The following is a 21,673-nucleotide window of genomic DNA, read 5'->3' as shown; positions in this document are numbered from 1 at the left end:
GAGAAAGGATGCTGTTTTCTGCTGATAGAAAAGATGCTGCTGGGGCTGAGGCGGACAGACGCTGACCCGGGCCCGATCGGACCGTCAAAATAAAGGACGAGGGATGCGCAGAGGCGTCGACCTTCTTCGTCGAGAGGACTCTGAGGTTGGTGGAGAGAATGGACAGTTTTATCTTGACAGGCTGACAGACGTTGCAATTTATTTATGCGCAGCTGAACGGTGCTTCCTTGTCGCAGTGAGGCGGCCAGGTTAAATTAGATGTCAAAGCGCAAAACGATGCCCTACATCATTAAAACAAACGACTCTAGTGTTGCTCGATTACCTCTGTTGGTTTATTTGACGCTACCTTTCTCTCTTATGCTTTTTCCCTTATTTTTCGGGTGCGGTGTTGGATGTGCGTCTGGTCGGTTGAAGGTGAGATGCTGCTGGAAGGGCAGTGAGGTAAAGCTGCTGATGATCGGCCTGCTTTGGTCGCCACAGCGCCCTCCATCGGCGGGTCGAGGAAGGGCGTGGTCTGCATCCGTCTCTTTAAAGTGGTATCCACAGCCTCAGCATCCTCACGGGAAGGCGGAAAGCAAGTGCCCCATGATGCTGCGTCACATCCGAGCAGAAAAATGAAGGATAACTTCATTACAGCCTTACAGCCGCCAGACCTGCTGATTCAGTGACTAATCATCAAGGTCATACTTTGGCCCCTCTGCTATGCCTGACTGTACTTCTTGGAAGGCACTAGAAACGATTGTGGGAAGGCAGTGAGGACTATTGATTAAAAGATGAGTTCAGGCCTCCCCTTCACAGCGTTTTACAGTGTCTGATGAAGCAGGGATGATGCAGCACAAAAACTGCAAACACATTACCATGACCATTAAAAAAAAAATCGCATACTTGTTTACAATGTAGAGGGCTACATGGAGGCTGCACAATAATGAAAATTAGAAAACATAAAGAAAAGAACCTTGTTATTTATCTGCATCAAAACTGATAACAAAAAGAATAAAACAACAGGTCTGAAAACATAACATCCTTCAATAAGGTAAGGGATCCTGACAGTCAATAACTCTGCACAAATAATCAATACTTTAAACACTCTTGCAGTTGCCTCTGGATTTTATTGTCGGCACGGTAACACGAGTCGAGGCACAACACTTTAACCTCTAGTACGCCTGCCCACAGGTCAAAAATTACTGTAACTGCAGAAAACTGCTACTGTAGGTCAATATTATTTTAAAGTTCTCTTTACTTATTTTTTTTAAGCAATCAGTCACTACAAACAGATTTGTTAATACATTTTCTCCAAACTACACCATGCAAATGTCCAATATAATCCTTATTCAACAACTTGTCAGAGTTAACGCCCTATTCAGATATATACAGGATAAATTGTACCATGAAGATGCTCACCTTTTCTGAACAGAATTCCACACAATGTAACTTTTCTGTAAATAGTTTAATATTAAATAACAAAAAGACTCCCATATAAAAAAGAAAGCTACAGTCCACAATTTAATTGTCTTTTTAAACATAAGTATTGAAAGCAAGGGGTAGAATGAGAAAAATACTTAATTACAATTCCCAGAAAAATTCACAATTCATTGTTTTCTCTCTTGTCTCTTTCTCTAACAATATAAAATCAAAATAAAACACATTAACTGTACATATGTACAAATCTCCAAGTGTAGAAATTGCATAATCTGCTTTCTTTTTCACTTTTTTTTATTTTTTTAAATCTTTTTTTAATACAGCTAGAGATGCCAGTACTTGGGGCAGGGCAGTGTGTGGAGGAGAGCTCAAACAGTGATATGAGACAGAGGGAGGATATAACTCCAAATCCACAGTAACACACAGACTCAATAGACCGACGTAAGACATCATAGCTCTCTGTTTCCCAGCCATTCGTTCATACAATCAAAGTTCATACTGTACTTAATATAAACCCAGGGTTCCTGCAAATGTTCCATTTCAATCTAGACATCTATCTCATGGCTGGAGGGGGGGTGAAAGTTTGGGTGGGTGTTGTGTCAACAGATAATTACAGTCTCCATCATACCACAGCTACAAGTAGTTCTTTACAGCATCAAATTAGACAACATGTGAATTGTAAGTGGGTTATCAAAGTGGGACAAATTGTGCTCCAGGTTTTTTTGAATTGTTCCAGATTTGTTATGGACCTTGCAAATATCAAAAACTGGGTGTGGTCAGATTCACTTATAATAGTTTTCCTAGTCTGTAGGGAAACCCTGACGTGTTTTTTCAGAGTTGCACAAAAAACTTCAGTTTAAAAATTAACATTTTCTCAGTTCATAAAACTATTAGCGATATACAAACCATTAAAAAGGGAAATCTCACAGGATGTCAAAACTGGATTTAAAAAAAAATGTGACAAGTGGTTGATGTAAACTGACTAAGAAACCTGATAGGGTGAACCACATTATTTCCTTGGTTTGTCCCATACAAAGATTATTTCATACTGAGGGGAAAAAAAAACAACTCAAGTCTGTTCCCTTCTATATTCTCTTCCAGCACCTCTTAGTACGTTTCTTTGACATACAACTGCTCTGAGTGTCTTTATATTACAAACAGACAGGGTCATGTTTACTAAAATGAAAATAAATTCAACTGAAGGTTGGACAGTGAGGGGCTCAGCAATAGCACTGTTGTCCAACACACACTCAGACACATAAAAAGACACACATCCACACACGTACAGACACTTTCAACAGAGAGCATCCTTCAAGTAGATGGGTTTTATCCTGACTCACAGTTACACACTGATGAGAAGAAAACAGTACTCTTGCTTGTTATTTTTTGTGTTTTCCCGCTGACATAATTCTAACACAGACCATAATTAACAGATCTCTGATCACAATGTCAAGCAACCATTATTTTGTGAACTAGACCTAAGAGAAGACCTAAGTGAAAAAGTATCCACACACTCTCGTCTTTTTTTCCATTTTCTTTTTTTTTTTTTAACATTTTATAAATAAATTTTTCAGACTAGATCTCTCCTATGTGTTTTTCATAGTGGTTGCCATAACAATGGTTGACATGACAACATAATATTAGTGCAGTTGAATTTTAAAAGAAAAAGTCTAAACAGTGGTGATGATGGTGGAGAGAGGGAAGGGAAAGAGGGCATCTGGCCACCTTTGATTGGTGAACAGCTCTGACTGACAGCTCCCTCCACCAATCACTGCCGCTGAGACCTGGTGCCTCGTCGCCTCCTGCCGCGGACTGACCTCTCAGGCTTCAGCAGTGCTGTCTGGAGCAAGAGAGAGAAATGACACACATCAAGCCTATATCCCTTACAGCCTCCCAGTGGTGAAATGACTACCACTGTATTCAGAACTGCACAATCATTCCCAGATACCCAGCGCTGAGCAGAAACCTTTCCTTTAGCAAACCCTTCATAGCCAGAGTGCAGTGTACACAATAGAACACTGCCGTTCCAGCTTGCACGGACTCAGTGTCTTATTTTCACTGTGTTTAGAAATACAAACAAAAACTTGAAGCCCGCTCCTTTTGAGGTTAAAGGTTCATTCTTAACCTTTAAAAACCAATGGAAATTAAATCATCTGTGATTCTAATACATATTTGCTCATAAAGCTCATGTGATCTTTTTACCAGCTTGTGACAGAGTGGCTGGTATTGTTTTCACCTTGTGAGTTTGTGTGTGTGTACTCTTGTAATAATGTTGTAATGATTACTGAGTACTCATGGGTTGGATTGTCAACATGTTGGCAATTGTTGTGACTGGTGTGATTCCAATGTAAGATGGTCTCTAGTTTCAAAACTTTTTTCAAAATTTTTCAGGCTAGTTAAACCACTTTCACTCACTGTTACTTTGGTACAGTATATGAACAATATGATGACATGAAAATGTCACATAATTCTATAGCAGGGTCTTACCGCAGCCTTGGTTTCCTCTAGTGCTGTAGCATCCATGTCTCTAAAGTCTTCTAACACATTCTGTAGCCTAACAAACAAAGCAAGAAACACTCAATACAGCATGATATAGCCAAATACTCCTAACAGGACAGTTGTAATGAGGCATCAGCAAAACTAAAAGTTTGTCTTACGCATTGATGATTATATTGCAAGGTTTTGCAACCTCATTTTTAATGGAAATTGTTAATCCAGATAATTTCCCTGTGTCATATGTCTGATAACTTACGTTTGTTTCCTTTTCCTTCCTCTTCTGGCCCCACCTGCTGCTCCTGCTTGATCCTTGGGAGGTAGAATCAGAAATCACATTACAAAAACACCATCATGAAAGCAGCAAGTGCAAATTCTGATGGCTCAACAGGTTGATGATGCAGTCCCGCTTGTGATATTAAATTGTGCCAGAGTTTGAAGAAGGTAGAAAAATCAGACACTTACCCTTCCCTGTTCAGTGTGTAGGAATGCCCCAGCTGTCTCCTCATTGGGCCTCCCACTGCATCCATCCATGGGACTGAGGTACCCTGAATGGCAAAGGTGTCCCTGCCTATCTCCCCCTGCCTCCACAAAAGGACACACAGCTGCAGCAGGCCCAGTACAGTCTGTCTTAGTCTCTTCCAAATATATGGGTGGCATAGGAGGTTCTGGGTGCGTATGTCCCTCGACTATGACTGGCTTCCTTTGTGAGGGTGACGTAGACCCATCCTCAGTGGGTTTGGGTGTCCCTTGCGCTGGGGAATGGGCTGCTGCCTCCAGGCTAAGTCGGGATAAGTCTGGGTTGCGGAGGGAACAGGCCCTACGTGGACTCAGTGAGACTGGGGCACTTGCCTGTGGCAAAGTTGGGACAGAGGTGGACGGGGTATGGTGCTCCACAGGGAAAGAAACTGGCGGTAAGGCACAGAAAGGTGAAGTGGGATCAGATGGTCCCAAGTGGGCCCCGTCTTCCTGCTCTTTAGCACTGACTTGAAGGAAAGAGGTATAAATCGTGTCCATGAAAGAGGTGTAAGGATCAATCACAGACCTGCCCTCCGATTCTCGCTGGGGGGGTTGGGAGGGTTCTTGGGCAGGGGCAGGAGCTAAAGGCGGAGCTGGAACAGGGCTGGGGACCACATCAGGAGTAATCTGACTGGTTGGAATGTCTTCCTGTGGGGCAGGGCTTTGTGTTTCCTGCATTGAGACTGGCTTCTCTCCCTCTGAGGGTGGTGCAAGGTTTAGCTGGAGGAGAAAAGTTAAAAAATTCTGTTAAATCAGACAGTCAAATATTCCAAAATAAATATTAGGAAACAATGAGTTTTCTTATTGACCCAGAACAAGCCAAAAGCAAAATATCCACATTTCCTGACATATTCACTGTTCAAACTCGGTAATAAGCCACAGACAATTTAAAACAGCCTTCTGCACTGGGTATCTGCCAATACTAAGTCCAATTCTATACTTTTTAACCTAAATACCATGTACCTGAATGTTAAATACATTTCTGACACCTAAATAACACCTGTAGAGTAATAATTTTGGCACACATTTTTTCACAAGCAACTTAATTGAAATAGTTAAGGACATGGTTTAAAACTATGAAGTTGGGAGAATGCAACTAGTTAAAGTGATGTAACACAATTTGCCAGAGAGGGGACATTTCTCTGGAATTGTTGTGCCTCCAAAAACACTTGAGGTTATACAGTGGTGTTAAAGAGTGGAAGTTCTTGTCTTACCAAAGATCTCTGGCTGAGTACACTTACCAGCTTGCAGAGATCACACAAGTTTCAGTTTGTCCTGTCATCAAGTTACTCTGAGATTATTTTTGTTAATTTAAAGCAAAGGATGATACGACCTGCCACTGGCAACAGTTACCCTTTAAACCTGCTTAAGTGACAGTGACAGAAAAAACAGCAAACTACTCTTTGCTAATGAATTAATGTATTTACACTCACTGGTCACTTTATAAAGGTAGACCTGTTCAACTGCTCATTAACGCAAATATCTAATCAGACAATCACATGGCAGCCACTCATTGCATTTAGGCATGTAGACATGGTCAAGACAACCTTCTTCAAACTGAGCATCAGAATAGGGAAAAAAGGTGATTTTGACTTTGAACATGGCATGGTTGTTTTTTCAGAATCTGCTCATCTACTGGGATTTTCCAGCACAACAATCTCTAGGGTTTACAGAGAATGGTCCAAAAAAGAGAAAATATCAAGTGAACGGCAGTTCTATGGGCGAAAATGCCTTGTTGATGCCAGAGGTCAGAGGAGAAAGGCTGCTCACTGTAAATTTTCAGCAGAATGACTGCTTCGAACTGATAGGAAGGCAACAGTAACTCAAATAACCACTCGTTACAACCAAGGTATGCAGAAGAGCATCTCTGAACACACAACACGTCAAACCTTGAAGCAGATGGGCTACAGCAGCTGAAGACCACACCAGGTGCCACTCCTGTCAGCTAAGAACAGGAAAACAAGGCTTCAATTCACGCAAGCTCACCAAAATTGGACAATCGAAGATTGGAAAAACATTGCCTGGTCTGATGAGTCTCAATTTCTTCTGCAATATTTGGATGGTAGGGTCAGAATTTGGCATCAACGACATGAAAGCATGGATCCATCCTGCCTTGTATCAACAGTTCAGCAATGGTGTGGGGGATATTTTCTTGGCACACTTTGGGAACCTTAATAGCAACTGAGCATCGTTTAAACACCACAGCCTACCTAAGTATTGTTTGCTGACCATCAGCAGGATAACACGACATGTCACAAAGCTCAAATCTGCTCAAACTGGTTTCTTAAACATGAAAATTAGTTCACTGTACTCAAATGGCCTCTCACAGTGTAGAACCCAGCTGCCATAAAAGAGAGCAGCGCCACAACACTAGCATGCTGATGTGGTGAAAACACAGTAGAGTACACTAAAGAAAGGGACTGATTTTGCCTGACTTTATTTTAGCGGATATATAGCCCCTTTTCCACTGGTAAAAAAAACCAGACCCACTAAAATAGTACAATCAGCATTCACACCTGACTCTACAATAGACACCAGTATTTCTCTTCTCCGGCTCTGATTGGCATTGATGTAAAATTAAATCTATTTTTCACCCCTTTTTTCATGCTGTGAGGTCTTTCAGACACTGTAAGAGAGAACTGCACCCCCAAAACAACTAAAAACACACAATCACAGTGTCTCACACGGAGGCTTTGACACTAGGACCACCAACCTAGGGATGAGACTTGACTGATCCGTTTTACCAGTATGCAGGACAGCCCACAGCTCACTGTTTCTCCTCTGTGTCTGCGTTTGTGTGTTCTGTATGTGGTGAAATTGTGTGCGTCCTCTCCATCAAACTTGGCTGGCAGTGTAAAAGGAGTCAATTGTTTTTTTTAATGGGTTTACCTGCATTTAAAAAAAACAAGCTTTTACCTTCTAATTTTGGTGTAAAATGGGTATTTGGGCATCTGCCTGGATTATGATTGTTAGGATCAGCTCAGGATATCTCTATTTAAAAATTCAATCATCATTTAACAACCAAAGTGCATACATCTCAAACAACATCACTTTTTAGGCACTAGCCAATTGATATACTTTTGCTTAGCTGCATTCCAGTTACCTACCTGTATGTTGTTTAGCAAGTTGATGGCCCCATCAGGACCTTGTAGAAGAGGCATGCCCAAAGCAGAGGTTTGGACTGAGGGTAGAAGGATGGAACCTGTTCCAATTCCTACCATGTTATGGAGGGCTGTGATGCCAGAGAGATCTCCTACAGAAGACAAATTTGATGCACTGATATAATGACTTACTGCTACAAAATGCCTGCAATGTTTTAACAGAACAGATCATATATTCCCAACATACTGACTTTAACTTGAGAAAGAAGTGTTACATAGTGTGGGCACTAACTCACCTAATACAGCAGGGTTAAGCAAAGTGGGAAGTAACTGTTGGAGGATGGGGTTGTCCTTGCCTTGGAGAGACAGGGGTATGAGGGTGTCAACACCAGCATCAGTAGGTACCTGGAGAGTATAGGACAGAGGACAGAGGAGAAGATGTGAGTTCCAGGCAAAAAAAATAAAAACAGACAAAAGGTGTAAAAAATTAAAAAAAAAAAAAAATAAAAAAGTAGACTGGGTTGGAGACATACAGAGAGACAAGACTTTATATTCAAATTCTTGTCTTTCACAAAGAGAAATTCTTGTCTCTCTCTGTCATTATAAAATGTTTTGAAAAATATGTGCATTCACAACACAAATACATTAAGACTGACAGCCTGTAACCAACCCAAACAAACCATCTAGTTTGTGGAAGGCTCCCTTTAAAAGAAGTTTAGGGAAAAACATGCTTTAGCAGAACAGGAATTTACTGGGTTTTTGAGGAAAAATGCAACTAATGCATGGGAAAAACAATTAAGCAGTTAAGGAAATAAGCTCATACATTTTTCAAGGGAAACTTAGGCCCTGCTCAGACCTGGTATTAACATCCATCATGAGTGATCTGATCACAAGTGGACAACTCTTAAGTACAGGTGTGAATGCCCCAGAACGCATTCAAGACACATTTGAGACCCAATCACTCACCACATTCAGAGGTGTTCTGGGCCACGGGTGGCCACGTTCTTTTAGCAGTGAGTGAATGCAAATGCATCCTGCTCACATTGAAGGACTGCCTCCTCTACTGACATCCTCTGTCACAGTGTAATGAGTCCCGCCACATTGTCATAATGAACCAAAAATATTTTACTATTTCTTATGGCTAAAACCTCATTTTACTGTAGAGCTGTGCGCAGTGCATTGATTCCCTCAAACGCCCCGTACTGCTCTCTCTCTTGCTCGCTCTCTCACTCACTCACACACACACACACACACACACAGAAGCACATTGACAACAGACCTGTCTGTCTGACTGGCTAAAAACAAACAACGCATTCCTGTTTATTTGCATACGAAGCACAGAAGCAAGATCCGATCACAAGTGGTCACTCAAGACGCATGTGGAGACGTTATTTCAAAGCCAGATGTGAACAGCGGAACATAGAGCTGACCACTTGTGATTGGATCACTGAAGACGCATGTTAATACCAGGTCTGAACAGGGCCCAAGGGGAGCTCAGAGGAAAGAGTTATAGGAAACAAGGGAGCCTACCTGAGGTTGGGTATGTTGGGTTTGCTGTGCAGGAGCTAAATGGGAGTGGGGAGGTGGGTGGAGCTCTGCAGAGCTCAGGGCAGCAGTGAGCAAGGCAGGACTGAGGGGCAGGAAGGCTGCAGGGGGAGGAGGAAGCGTGGCAGGAAGGAGCAAAGACTGTAGGGCTTGGATAGTGCCCTCAGCTCCTGGAGGAATGGGGAGAAGACCCTGGGCGACCTCCAAGAGCCCTGGGCCTGGCAGGGTAGATGGATCCAGGAGGCCAGAGGCTTTATCCAGGGTGAGTCCCTCCAGTGTGGTGGGGATCTGCTGTGGCTGCTGGAGAGGAACTTCCAAGCTGACCTGACTCAACTGACCAAGCCCAGAGAGAGGTAACAAATGTGCCTGCTGTTGCCCGAGCAACAACGAAGCCATTACCAGAGCCTGGAGGCTAGGTTTTTCTGTTAGTCCTAAATCAGCTTCCTGTCCTGGGGTAGGGGTTGAGGCAGGGGGTGGGAGTGGGTTCAATAGGCCCAAAAGGTTCAGAGGCAACTCCCCTTGGGCACCACTCAACAAGGGCAACAAGGGAAAGAGAGGATTGTTGTTTATATGTTGTTGCTTCTGTTGCTGATCCTGGTTTTGCTGCTGTGTCTCTTGCTGTTGTATGAGTAAATGCTGTTGCTGTTGCTCTGATTGCTGCTGCTCTGCAAGATTCTGTGTTGTTTGTAGTGTAGCATTGGCAGGGGGTATCTGTGCATGTTGTCCTCCCAACCACAGGCCCCCTATGGGCAATGATGCAAGGACTGTGGGATCCAGGAGGGATGGTAGACCTCCTGTGGATGACAGCAGCTGAAGCAGCTGCTCTTGGTTCATGAAGGGGAAGGCCTCTGCCAGAGGTATGGGAGTGGTTGAGTCACCCACCGCTGAAGGGGTGGGGGTATTGTTATTATCCCCAAGACGAGAGGAGATGGTGGGCCCAGGGCTGGTGGCTGCTGGCGATTTGGTCACTGTGGAGACCTTTGGGTACACATATCCAGACTCTTCTGCCCCTGCAAAGGGAGAGACATGAATCACTCACCTTTGCTCAGGGTGACGTATCAATAAGTAAATCAAATATATGTTTTTACACAGGATTTAACTATTTAACCAATTTAACTCTGGGGCAACATTGAGTGCTAACAGGTAGCGAAAAAAAAAGCATTCACAAGCGAAAAATAACACATCAATAACAATAAACAGGTGCACTTATATCGATCCAAAGCAACACCCATAGAGGTTGCAATCATGACAAAAAAAATGATTCCTTGCCTTAAACCATCCTAAGACATATGGGCATCTGTAAAGCCTAACAGGGAAAGCTCATGACCACACAGAAAAAACTCGTATTCATCACACTTGTATGAGCAACATTTTTGAGAGAATCTTAATGTGTATATGGGTACATTTTCAGTATGCTAAAAATCTCTACAAATTTTACTTCTACATGCATTCACAAGTTTAAGTTATATCTTCAAGACTAATGACATACTTCAGACTAAAGAATATCCTCACCTGCAGTGTGATTTTCTTGGGAACACATCTCAACATCAGCGATACGGTTGGACGACGTGCCCTCCCCCTGTGGCACAGTCGAAGATGCAGTGAGAAGGGCCAGGACATGGTTGCTAAGGTCAAGAGGCTTCGGGGAGGTGGATATTGCCATAGAAACACTGCCTTGAGAATGACTCAGGTCAGCTGATGTTGACACGTTGTTACTACTGATCTCCACTGCCATTGTGCCTTCTGGTGCAGCTTCCTGCGAAGGTGGCTGTGAAAGAGAGTCTACTGTAGGAATGTGATTTTCAGTTAGTTGATGTTTATCTGAGGGAGTTGTGGATCTAGAATGAAATGGGCTGCTGCTGTTGTGTAAAGCTACATATGAGTTGGCCAGCACTGTTGAAGAAGGAGAATGTCTTTGGGGGGGACTTGATTTAATAGACTGAGGATGTGAATGAGACTGCACTGATCTGAACTGAGAGGAAGTGGGAGGAGACAGCGGCTGTGGCACTGAGGGCAGACAGTTAGTGTCATTGGTTAGGCAGGGTGACCGACTCTGTGGGTGCCTGACGTTAGAGTGAGAAGCGGGAGAAGAGGGTGAGAGTCTGGGGCTCTGTTTATTAGTGTGTCCACCTCCTTCAACAGACACACACCCTGGCTGAGCGGAAGCAGAGTTGGATGCTGATGCTGAGGCTGAGGCCTGTGCATTCTGCACACTGAGCAGGTGTAACAGAGCAGACAGAGGCTGGGTTGGAGGATCCAAGCCAAGAGATGTAAGAGTCAGACCTGTAGTGAAATCCAGAGCCTCATTTTGTCGCGGAGGCCTGGAAAGGTGTGCTGTCTGTCGAGGAGCAGGGAGCTTGGGCATCTGCCCGGGAAGGACATGGTGATGGGTTTCCAACATAACAGCACTCTGGTTCTGCACAGTTGAGGTAGAGGAGGAGGAGTGAAAGGAGGGGGAGGAAGACGAGGAAAGGTTGATAACTGTAGCAGAAACAGCTTCTCCTGGAGGGGTCTTCTGTGACCCATTAGCCAGCTGCTGGGTGTCTCTAAGCATGCTGAGCACTGTCGGAGACCGCCGTTGCCTCTTTCTGTGCGACGCACTGCGCTCTGCTGTGGGAGGCAGGTGGGGCAGAGAGGAAGCCAGAGACTGAGCCAGAGAGTGGGATGGAGGAAAGAGGATGGCGGAGGCTACTGCAAGGGAGGAATGGGGAGGCCTGGTAGAAGCAATGGAGGAGGGAGGGTGGCTGTTATGTAAAGTGCTGTTAGTTACCTTTGATGACTGTTGCTGCTGTGCCTCTTTCAAGACCTCCACAGAAGAGGGCAAACTCACTATGTTGCTGGCCACATTTGAGCTCTGGGTTATCTGGTTAGCCAGCTGAGCCTTGGCAGCTGCAGAGAGTAAGTTACTTGCAGGGAAAGAGGCTGGATGTGGCATTTTGCCCTGATGGTTGTGGTGGTGGTTCAGAAATGGCCCCAGAGGTAAATTAGAGGGGCCTGCGGAGTTTAGCCCAAAACCTGGTGGTCCTGTGCTGGAAGTCTGACTCATGATACTCTTTGAGGGCTTTGAGGAAAGAGCATGAGGGTTGCTACTGCTTTGGTTGGTCAGTAAGGAGGGGTTATTAGGGTTTAGGAGATGGTGGTTATTAGTGCTGCTGTTGCCTGAGTTCTTAAACTGCTCTAAGATATCTTCCAGCTTGTACTTGGGGAAGTGGGGGCTGGGGTTTGGGGAGCCCCCAGGGAGAGGGGAGTGTGGAGAGGAAGAGGTGGATTTCCTCCTCTGAGACAAGTTACTTCCCATCTGTCCTCCTTCTGCTAATGTTGAGCCTCCGCCCTGCTCAGAGAGAGGGGAAGGAGAGGCTGAAGGGTGGCGGGTCTGCTGGTGAGGAGAAACACAGTTCATGTTATGGACAGAGGGTGAGAGGGAGGGAGACGGAGAGAGGGTAGAGCCTCCCACAATAACACCATGAGGGTGATGAGTGTGAGTCTGTCCTCCTCTTCCTCCTCCACCAAGTGTCATGGGTGAAGAGGGAGGTGGTGAAGACAGGGGCCCTACCCGAGGAGAGCCAGGAGTCTCCGGAGTTTTGGGTGTTCTTTGACCTTGACTAACGTTCTGAGGTGTGGGGGTGCGGGGTGACCTCTGGGCAACACTGTAAGATGGGAATGAGGAGTTGGAGGAAGACGGGGAGGATGCAGGGAGAGGAGGAGGATGGTGAAGCCTTCTCAAAGTATCTAAGGGATGGTGAGAGTTTGTGCCAGTGTGAAGGATGGGGGAGGAACCATTGTAAGGGTAAATAAACTGGTGGGGGGATTTGGGGCTGGCACAGGGATTTGAGTGAAAGTTGTTGTGGGGTTGAGCAGGGACTGGATGGAGTTTGGGATGATAAATGCCAGGGTCCTCTTCTTCCCGCTCCAAAAGTAGCCCCTTTGGATCACGGCTGTCCACTCGACTGCTCATCTCTGAAAGTGGACACACACAGAAAGCTTGTTACTTCATATCTCTACTTTCATGAATTGTACACTATAATATTTATAATATTTAATTTATTAAAAAATTACTATGTATGAATATTCTGCCATAATGACTCACTGAGCGAGTGCTAAAGAAAAGCATCCTGATGTTAACACACCATGACTTTGGTGAATGTCTGCTGTTGTGAAAGTACATTAATGCTATCAAAATATCAGTGATTTCAGTTTTGTGTAGCTGACAGCTGCTGCACTGACCAGCACACATTTTTTCAATCCCACACCCACCTGCTCTCACAGGATTTCCGGCCATCACTGCCTACTCACACAGATGCAAGACCCACTCCCGCCCACTCCTGGGGTGATTCTGATCACACAGAAGCAGTGTTTTGTTTTGTTTTTTCCTTCAAAATTGAAAATGTTTCTGGCGCCTTCCCACAGAGAAAATAAGATGCATTTAGCATGTGTATGGATTTGCCTGAGGCATATCTCTGATATGTAATGGTAATTGCCATACTAGCAGACAGAAAACTGACGATAAAACTCGACACTTGACACAGAGTAGCAGTGATGGTGAAGCTGCTCACAGAACAGATTTGGATAAGGGGTTTGTTTACTGTGATTAAAGCAGAGAGAGAGAGTGAGAGCGCGAGAGAGAGAGAAGAAATGTTTTTGGAGGCATGTGGTTTACTGGAGGATAGAGTATTTACAATATCATAAAAGCCTCTCACACTTTTATGAATTAAATTTCATCTCCAATTCATCCCACGGTGATGACAATACTGACCATGAGCTCCAACAAACATTGGAGTCTTGGGTCCTATAGGAGATCACAGACCTGTTGCACCCTCGACATGAGGTTACTACTGTGCACACAGCACACTCAACCCCAACACAGATTTGGTGGAAACTGACAAAGATGAACTGGAGACACCTTATCGAGGTCTCCGCACCAAAATTAACATTTCCCACATGATGCTGATCAGCATCTGTTTATCTCTGTAGAAATTAGTGTACAAAAGTTATTTCAACAGATTTGTTTATGGTTTTATTTGACTATGTTGGCTATTACGGTGCTCAGTGCTTTAAAACTTTACCTGAATGATGAAGGTTGGGGAAGGGCAGCTGTGAGGCCTGCATACTGCGACACAGAGCAGCCATCGCTACCACTTTCCTACGGTGGTTACACAGTTTGGTCATGTCCTGCTCTGTTTTGCCTAAAGGCTGGCTGTGCTGTTCCACCTTCACTCCCACAGTGAAGTTGAAAACCTGTAGGATACCAGACAAAAGAGGGTTTGATAGAATTCCAAGAGAACTCCTTTCCTGATGTTTAATTAAATTAAGACAATTAAAGCCATCAGTGAGGGTGCTTCACACTCATGTATGCAATCTTATACAAGAATCACTGCTGGTTGTGTCTGAAAACACAACTCTTATTGAAACTAATCCACCACACTGATCAAGTAAGTTTGAAGAGGTTAAACGGTTCTCCATCACGTTGTTTAAATGTGTGATTACATGATGAAGCTATATGATGAAGTGGCTATTATTTGTGGACACAACAGTGGTAATGTTTTAATATGTATTCAGAGTGAGAGTGACTCCCACATCAAACACATACAAATGTATAACTTTTAGACTAGCTTTACCTTCTGGATGATGAGTGGACACTCCAGGCCACATTTGCAGGTGCCATCAGTCAACAGATAGGTCTTGACCTCCTCCAGAGAGGACAGGCCAGTGCCACTGGGACTATAGGAAGAAGGCAGCAACACCCAATTGTTACAGAAAAATCAAAGCGAATTGTAAAGGATACAAGAAAAGACATTTTCAAAGTACAGCAACGTTCTAAGTTGCAAACCTGAACACACTTCAAGATCTCCATATCTAAATTACCATTGAGATTTGGGGATTTTAAGCACTTAAAGCCATCTACAGGGCAACATACAGAAATGATGATGTGGTTTAAGTAGCTCTTCAAACAGCTGTGCTGTAATAGAGAAACTCTGAAATCCTGTTTTTGCCAGGTAAATATACACTCACTGACCACTTTATTAGGTCACTTGTTCAACTGCTCGTTAACGCAAATATCTTATCAGTCAATCACATGGTAGCAACTCAATGCATTTAGGCTTGTAGACATGGTCAAGACAGTCTGCTGAAGTTAAAACCAAGCATCCGAATGGGAAAGAAAGGTGATTTAAGTGACCTAGTATCTCAAAAAGTGCTGATCTATTTTCCTGCAGAACCATCTCTAGGGTTTACAGAGAGTGGTCCAAAAAAGAGAAAATATCCAGTGAGCGGCAGTTCTATGGGCGAAAATGCCTTGTTGATGCCAGAGGTCAGAGGAGAATGGCCAGACTGCTTCAAGCTGATAGGAAGGCAACAGTAACTCAAATAACCACTCGTTACAACCAAGGTATGCAGAAGAGCATCTCTGAACACACAACACGTCGAACCTTGAAGCAGATGGGCTACAGCAGCTGAAGACCACACCAGGTGCCACTCCTGTCATCTAAGAGCTTCAAATTCACGCGAGCTCACCAAAATTGGACAATCGAAGATTGGAAAAACATTGCCCGGTCTGATTGGTAGGGTCAGAATTTGGCATCAACGACATGAAAGCATGGATCCATCCTGCCTTGTATCAACAGTTCAGGCTGCTGGTGGTGGTGTAATGGTGTGGGGAATATTTTCTTGGCACACTTTGGGCCCCTTAATACCAACTAAGCATTGTTTAAACACCACAGCCTACCTGAGTATTGTTGCTGACCATGTCCATCCCTTTATGACCACAGTGAACCCATCTTCTGATGGCTGCTTCCAGCAGGATAATGTGCCATGTCACAAAGCTCAATTCATCTCAAACTGGTTTCTTGAACATGACAATGAGTTCACTGTACTCAAATGGCCTCCACAGTCACCAAAACTCAATCCAATAGAGCACCTTTGGGATGTAGTGGAACAGGAAATTGGCATTATGGATGTGCAGCCGACAAATCTGCAGCAACTGTCATCATGTCAATATGAACCAAAATCTCTGAGGAATGTTTCCAGCACCTTTTTGAATCTATGCCACGAAGAATTAAGGCATTTCTGATGGCAAAAGGGGGTTCAACCTGGTACGAGCAAGGTGCTCCTAATAAAGTGGCCAGTGAGTGTAAATAAGAACAGAATTGGCAAATTAGAAATGTATATTTAAAAAATAGAAATGTAAAAAAAAATGCTCCCTTAGATCTAGATTAGGTTTCTGTAAAACAGCCTCAAAGCTTCCAGTATACATAAAGAGTGATGAGACAAAAATTCTCTGAAACTGAACAAGTAACAGGAACAGATTATGCACAGACCACATTACATGTGTGGTGATGACAAATTAGTCTTAGTATAAGACTTATCATAGAGATGTTTCAAATATGATCTCAGCTCCCTGTCACCTTGTCATCTCCTTTTAGTGGTTATTTGAAAAGACTGGTATAATTCAAGATTAGAGCCTATGTATAAATAAACTGCCGTTTCATTATATCATATCCAAGACAATGGAGTTGTAGCAGCGGAGGTTAAGGTTTACAACTTGCGTGAGGGAATCTATCAGTAATCTTTGAAAGTGACAGGTTTCACATGTCATGGTGGCCCTTGTGCACAGTGAGGCCCACCTCCAGGAAGAAGAAAACAATTGGGGCATGAGGACTATCTACTATCTTTGAATCAAGATGGATCTTCCAAATGTTTATTTTAGATATGTGTTTCCTTGCTTATTCCTATCAAATGAGTGCATTTGTTGTAACATTATTGTGCAACACTCACATGAAATAGCAGGACTGTTCAGACATAGCATTTTCTCCCCCCTTTGGCCCACTTGGGCAGTAGATCAGAGTTTTACTCCCCCTTTTTACATTTTCACTGACCTAGCAGCAAAAAAGTGAAAATAACTCTTTTTCATGATGAGGGGTCTCACATCACAACACTTACTGTAATAAGACATTTCAATCAAAATAAATAAATATAATAATATTATTATCATTATCATTGTTGTTGTTGTTGTCGTCATCATTATTATGTCCTTACTTGACACAGACATATTGAATAGTGAGACAGTACACAAATGTCACAGATGAGAAAAATAAATTAAATGCACCATTACAGGCACTCTGCTTGTTGAGGGAGCCACAAACAAATATCATCATCTGAAGCTAGTCACAGCCCATAGAAGTCACATTTCTGAAAACAAATCTAACAGCAAATTATAAAACACAGCTGACCGCGACACACCAACAATGATGTTAGTACTGGATTCTTAAATTTAAAACAACCTCAGAAGATACAACAGTTGTTTGGCTCAACGCAGCTTGCATAGTCAACCTGCCTGCATAAACTTTTACTGGCCCTTGAGGGCCCCTGCCCTTAAGTTGTGTGGGATCCTGCTGTTCTCCCTTTGGCAAAAGATAAGCCTGAATCTGTGATTAGCATTGCTTGCTTCATCTACCCTGTGCTGCTTGTTACAATCATTGTGCTCTCATTAGCAGGTAAGCACACAGTTTCTTGTTTATATGCTTTATTTACGGGTGAGAGTGTGTAACATTAATTAGAGATAAGAGAGTGCCATCTCTTTTCCCATCCCATCATTAAAAAAAAAAAAAAAAAAAAAAAAACTGCAGTAAAATTTTAAACAGCCCATTGCTGTTTCAGTCATGCGCATCTCCATTTCACTGGTTTGGAAAGGATTAAAAATGACCTCCTGGTTGCCCAAAGTCCGACACAATTTCATATTTAAAACAGCACATTTTGCACACTTTTACTTTAACCAAAATTCAACCACAGTTCAATTAAATATGTGCACTGCGATCACATTTAAATCATCTGACCTGCACTAGCCAAGAAAAATAAGCCAAAGGGAAATCTTTATTGGGAAAAAAAATTACTGCAATCTTAAGCCAGTCATCTTTCTAGGTAATATCCCATCACATATGGTGGCGCAACCAGCATTCTCATTTCTCCAAAATGACTTATTCAGCTTACACATACACACATTCATACATGTATACATTAATAAGCCTTCACATCAGAATCATTTGTCAAGATTAGCGATGAAACAGTTACTGGTTTCCCACTATATCATGGTAGAAATGCCCAACGGTTAGTATTACTGTTTAAATTCTAATTTTACCATGGTTAATTTGACTCACGTTAGGTTCTGTACGGCAACAACCAGCAACAGGCTCCCAGATGCATGCGTGGCAAGCAATGTGGGTTTGTTATGCGTCAGTCAAAACATGCAGAAGGCAGTGACAGAGCTCCCCTGGAGAGTTTTCATCCCTTTTATACCAAAGTTAGCGGGTATAAACAGGTTTTTTTTAAACGCCAGTAAACCCACTAAAAGGTGATTGACATCTTACCTTTCTGTTTGGAGTGATGTCATGCACAAAGAACAGACACACACACAGATGCAGGAGAGAAAGAGTGAACTGTAGCTGCTGAGTCTTTGTGTGAGATGCTTCCATTGGTGATTGTTTTTAAAACTTATTTTGCAGCTCACTCTTTCATCCCTGAGTGCAGTGTAGCCAGTGTTACTGATTAACAGCACCATGCTTGACAGGTGGCAGGTGTGCTTACAGTGTATGTGCTTTGAAAGATGTTACAGCACAGGAAAAAAAAATTGCTATTCTCCTGTTTATAGAGAGGGCCTGCAGCAGGCTAACCCAGTAGGCCACTGCTACTGGCTCCTGGTCCTCATCTGTGACACAGGTGTGTTGGACATGTTATTACTTCAATGTTTAAATGCAAACATTTACTTGGTGAAATTATTTCAGGTTGTGTGTTATGACTTTTTGAACATTTTCAGCAAATTTCAACAACTTTGTGATAATACTGATAATCATGACATTAAATTTCTATACCGTTTCATGTCTAGTCAAGATATTGGTAAACATCTGCAATAAGTCTGCATGCGCGTTCTCTTCAACTGCACAAACACACCTGACATAGATCACCCGACCACTCTCAATTCTCCTCTGCCAGCCGATGGGGATGTGTATTGCAGTGGTGTGGACCCCATCCTTGTCCCCACTGACAGTGTCACTGCCTCCCATCATTTTGTAGCTGCAGCCTGCCAGCACCTTAGAAAAGCAGCCAATGTTAATACATGTTTTCTTTTTAATCGCATAAAATTAAGTTCAATTTCTTTTAAAGACCAAGAGTTACATATCCCCTTTCACTGTAAATACAAAACAAGGAATTTTTGCCAATGTCATTGACTAAAATGTTTTTGAGTGATGGGCTAAAGATATCTCATAGTGTCATTAGTATTTAATAATGAATTTTACTTTTTTTTTTTTTTTTTACTTTGAATGGATTCTTTTTTACAGAAAATACTAATGTATGCATGCAACTATAGTTTGTTGATCTATCAGTGTAGTTTTTCTGTGCCTCAGTGGGAGTCATTAAAATAAGTAAACACTTGCATGTATAAAATGGATGAATAAAAATGTGAAGAAATAGCAATGCTCCAATTCAACCAACCTGAAGGCCAAATGTGTGGGCCACGTTTTCACCAAATGACAACGTCAAACATCAAACATTACAAAATTTAACCTTGGCACCAAAATGAAACAGCCAAGCATTCAAAGAATCATGAAAACTGCAAACACTAGGGCTGCTCAATAAATATATTACTACACTACTTCAATGTCAATTACTGAGACAACTGTCTTCTACATACCCAAAAAGGCAAGGCAAAGTGCTCAACATTTACTATCCTTATGTCTGTGCTCTTCAAGCCTCTGCATAATGTTGTCTCAATTAAAATCTAAAACATGATGTAAACTCATCACTGCTGGGTGTGGCCACGGCAAAAGAAATATTTCAGTGTACTGCCAAGGGAGAGTAATAAAAAAAGAATAACTGTAGAAAATCTTGCATACCTTGTCATCTTTGGGAAGCCAGGATCTGTTTTGGCTAGGGTATCCACTGTCTAATGTGCATGCTGGTGGGTTAGAAGCACACAGACTGCCAGTAAAACCTGACTTGAGGCCCAAACACCTGGGCTTTCCCCAGCTATGAAGCAGCTCCTCAATTTAGAGGATGACTCCTACAGATTATTTTGTTCAGTTCACATCAGAGTAGGGGCTTGGATGAAGATGGAGAGCCTGCAAAGAAAAGTGGAGGTGGATTATGTAATCTGACAGGGACAACCAGGGTAAATACCTCACGCAATAAACAGTTTCCTGCAATTTATGTGATCCAAGATTACACTGTTGCTTACAATGTTGCATCAGATTACAATGTTGCATTACTCTTAAAAAACATAAAACAACTTCAAAACAAGCGGCAGCTACTTTGAAGTGGGAGGGTGTGTTTTGATAGGCCCGTGGTTTACTTGGTATTCAGTTACAATAAAAAGCAGCCAGCTTACCAAAAAACAAACAAGCTAGCGGAACTTGAAATCAATTCTTTAAGTAACTGAGCTCAGGTCAACATATCTGCAGTGTGCAGCCACGGAAAAATAAATCCCCAACTACACGGCAGAAGGCAGCTAGGCTAACAGCTAAGCTAATATGCGACCCTACTTTGTACTGTGTTGTAGTGACAGCTGTCAGGCGCACTAAACACTCCGATGCGAAACTCTTGCGTGTTAGCTACGGTAACATATAACGAGCAATACATAACACACCTTTGCAAATCATACTTCATGAATGTGCCCACCAGATTGCCCTTACTTATTAACTGACAGGCGTTAGCTAGCGTTTGTGTTAGTTGGACCCGTGACCCTCTCTCTGGCTGCTGGCGAAGTTTTGGAGTCCTGGCTTTTCAGGGTCGCGGGAGAATCAAGAGTTAGCTGGCTAGCTAACGGACTAGCCAGAGAGTGTTTTGAAAACGAGTGATACTTAGAGAAATAGCCGTAAAATAAATAATTCCGCCGTCCAAATCTCGTATTTACGCGATTAGGCAGCTCTCAGCGTTTATGCAACGTCTGCCAGTCGAATTTAAAAACAAAGGGCAATAACGCTTCATTTTCCTGCGCCTGGGATGTCGGTGCTAACACCAGCAGCTAGGCTAGCAGCGCTAACTGACTGAAATTTACTTGATTGTGGAGAGTCCCGACAACACCGTAGGATGTCCCACTCCCGCTGCCCAGCTATCCAGCCGTCACTTTGCTCACTGTTCTGTTAAACCGTCTTGCAGTCAAATGTATTTCGACAACCATAATAATGACCCATGTCCCAAATTCACAGTTGCCCACTGGTTTTTTCTTACAGATTCCGAGAAAAAAATAATGGAGTTTTCTGTCGAGCATGCGCACTCAGTGTTTAGGGAGTATTGTACCCGACATGCACCGGGACCTTTGTAGTGCTCCAGACAGACATAAGAGCAGCTTGATGGAGGACATGATAATGTCACAATATTAACAGGCCCGGGATTCATGTCTGCTGCTCACAATTATGCATTCGTGCTCACCTGTCTACACTGAATTTCAGCTCAAAAAACACATCTTTTATCAAGATACAGGAATAAAGTGTAAAACATATAACATGTAAAACAAATCCATATATTTAAATGTTTATAAAAATTTTTTTATTGAAATTAGTTGTTTTTATTTATTAAAAACAACTATGATTTTAGTGACCCCATGACCC

The 21,673-nt window shown here is 42.8% G+C and overlaps 1 protein-coding gene and 1 long non-coding RNA gene across 6 annotated transcripts; one reads left to right on the top strand and one right to left on the bottom strand.

Annotated features, from left to right (window-relative positions):
- Positions 1-12: 12 nt before the first annotated feature.
- Positions 13-2,999, top strand: LOC139620327 (uncharacterized). The gene is made up of 2 exons (XR_011690807.1): positions 13-145; positions 415-2,999. It is a non-coding gene; the product is annotated as an uncharacterized lncRNA (long non-coding RNA).
- mbd6 (methyl-CpG binding domain protein 6) lies at positions 1,429-21,352 on the bottom strand. Of its 5 annotated transcripts, XM_071475698.1 has the most exons (14): positions 21,121-21,352; positions 19,961-20,185; positions 19,017-19,156; positions 14,693-14,795; positions 14,141-14,312; positions 11,848-13,034; positions 10,590-11,493; positions 9,063-10,087; positions 7,829-7,937; positions 7,539-7,684; positions 4,378-5,151; positions 4,172-4,224; positions 3,907-3,973; positions 1,429-3,259 (listed from the first exon to the last, which is right to left on the bottom strand). In XM_071475698.1, the coding sequence occupies exons 3-14, from the start codon at positions 19,130-19,132 to the stop codon at positions 3,188-3,190; spliced, it is 4,728 nt and encodes a 1,575-aa protein (XP_071331799.1). In that variant the 5' UTR covers positions 19,133-19,156; positions 19,961-20,185; positions 21,121-21,352; the 3' UTR covers positions 1,429-3,187. The 5 variants fall into 5 exon arrangements, with proteins under 5 accessions (XP_071331799.1, XP_071331795.1, XP_071331796.1 ...); XM_071475694.1 differs by having other exon boundaries at positions 10,590-13,034; XM_071475695.1 differs by lacking the exon at positions 21,121-21,352 and adding an exon at positions 20,710-21,100 and having other exon boundaries at positions 10,590-13,034.
- Positions 21,353-21,673: the final 321 nt, after the last annotated feature.

Source organism: Trachinotus anak, unplaced genomic scaffold (genome assembly GCF_046630095.1).
Source record: "Trachinotus anak isolate AG129_WGS33_773 ecotype Australia unplaced genomic scaffold, CSIRO_AGI_Tana_v1 ptg000004l, whole genome shotgun sequence".
NCBI lineage: Eukaryota > Metazoa > Chordata > Actinopteri > Carangiformes > Carangidae > Trachinotus > Trachinotus anak.
Note: the sequence above shows the minus strand (reverse complement) of the source record. Positions and strands in the feature narration are given on the sequence as shown.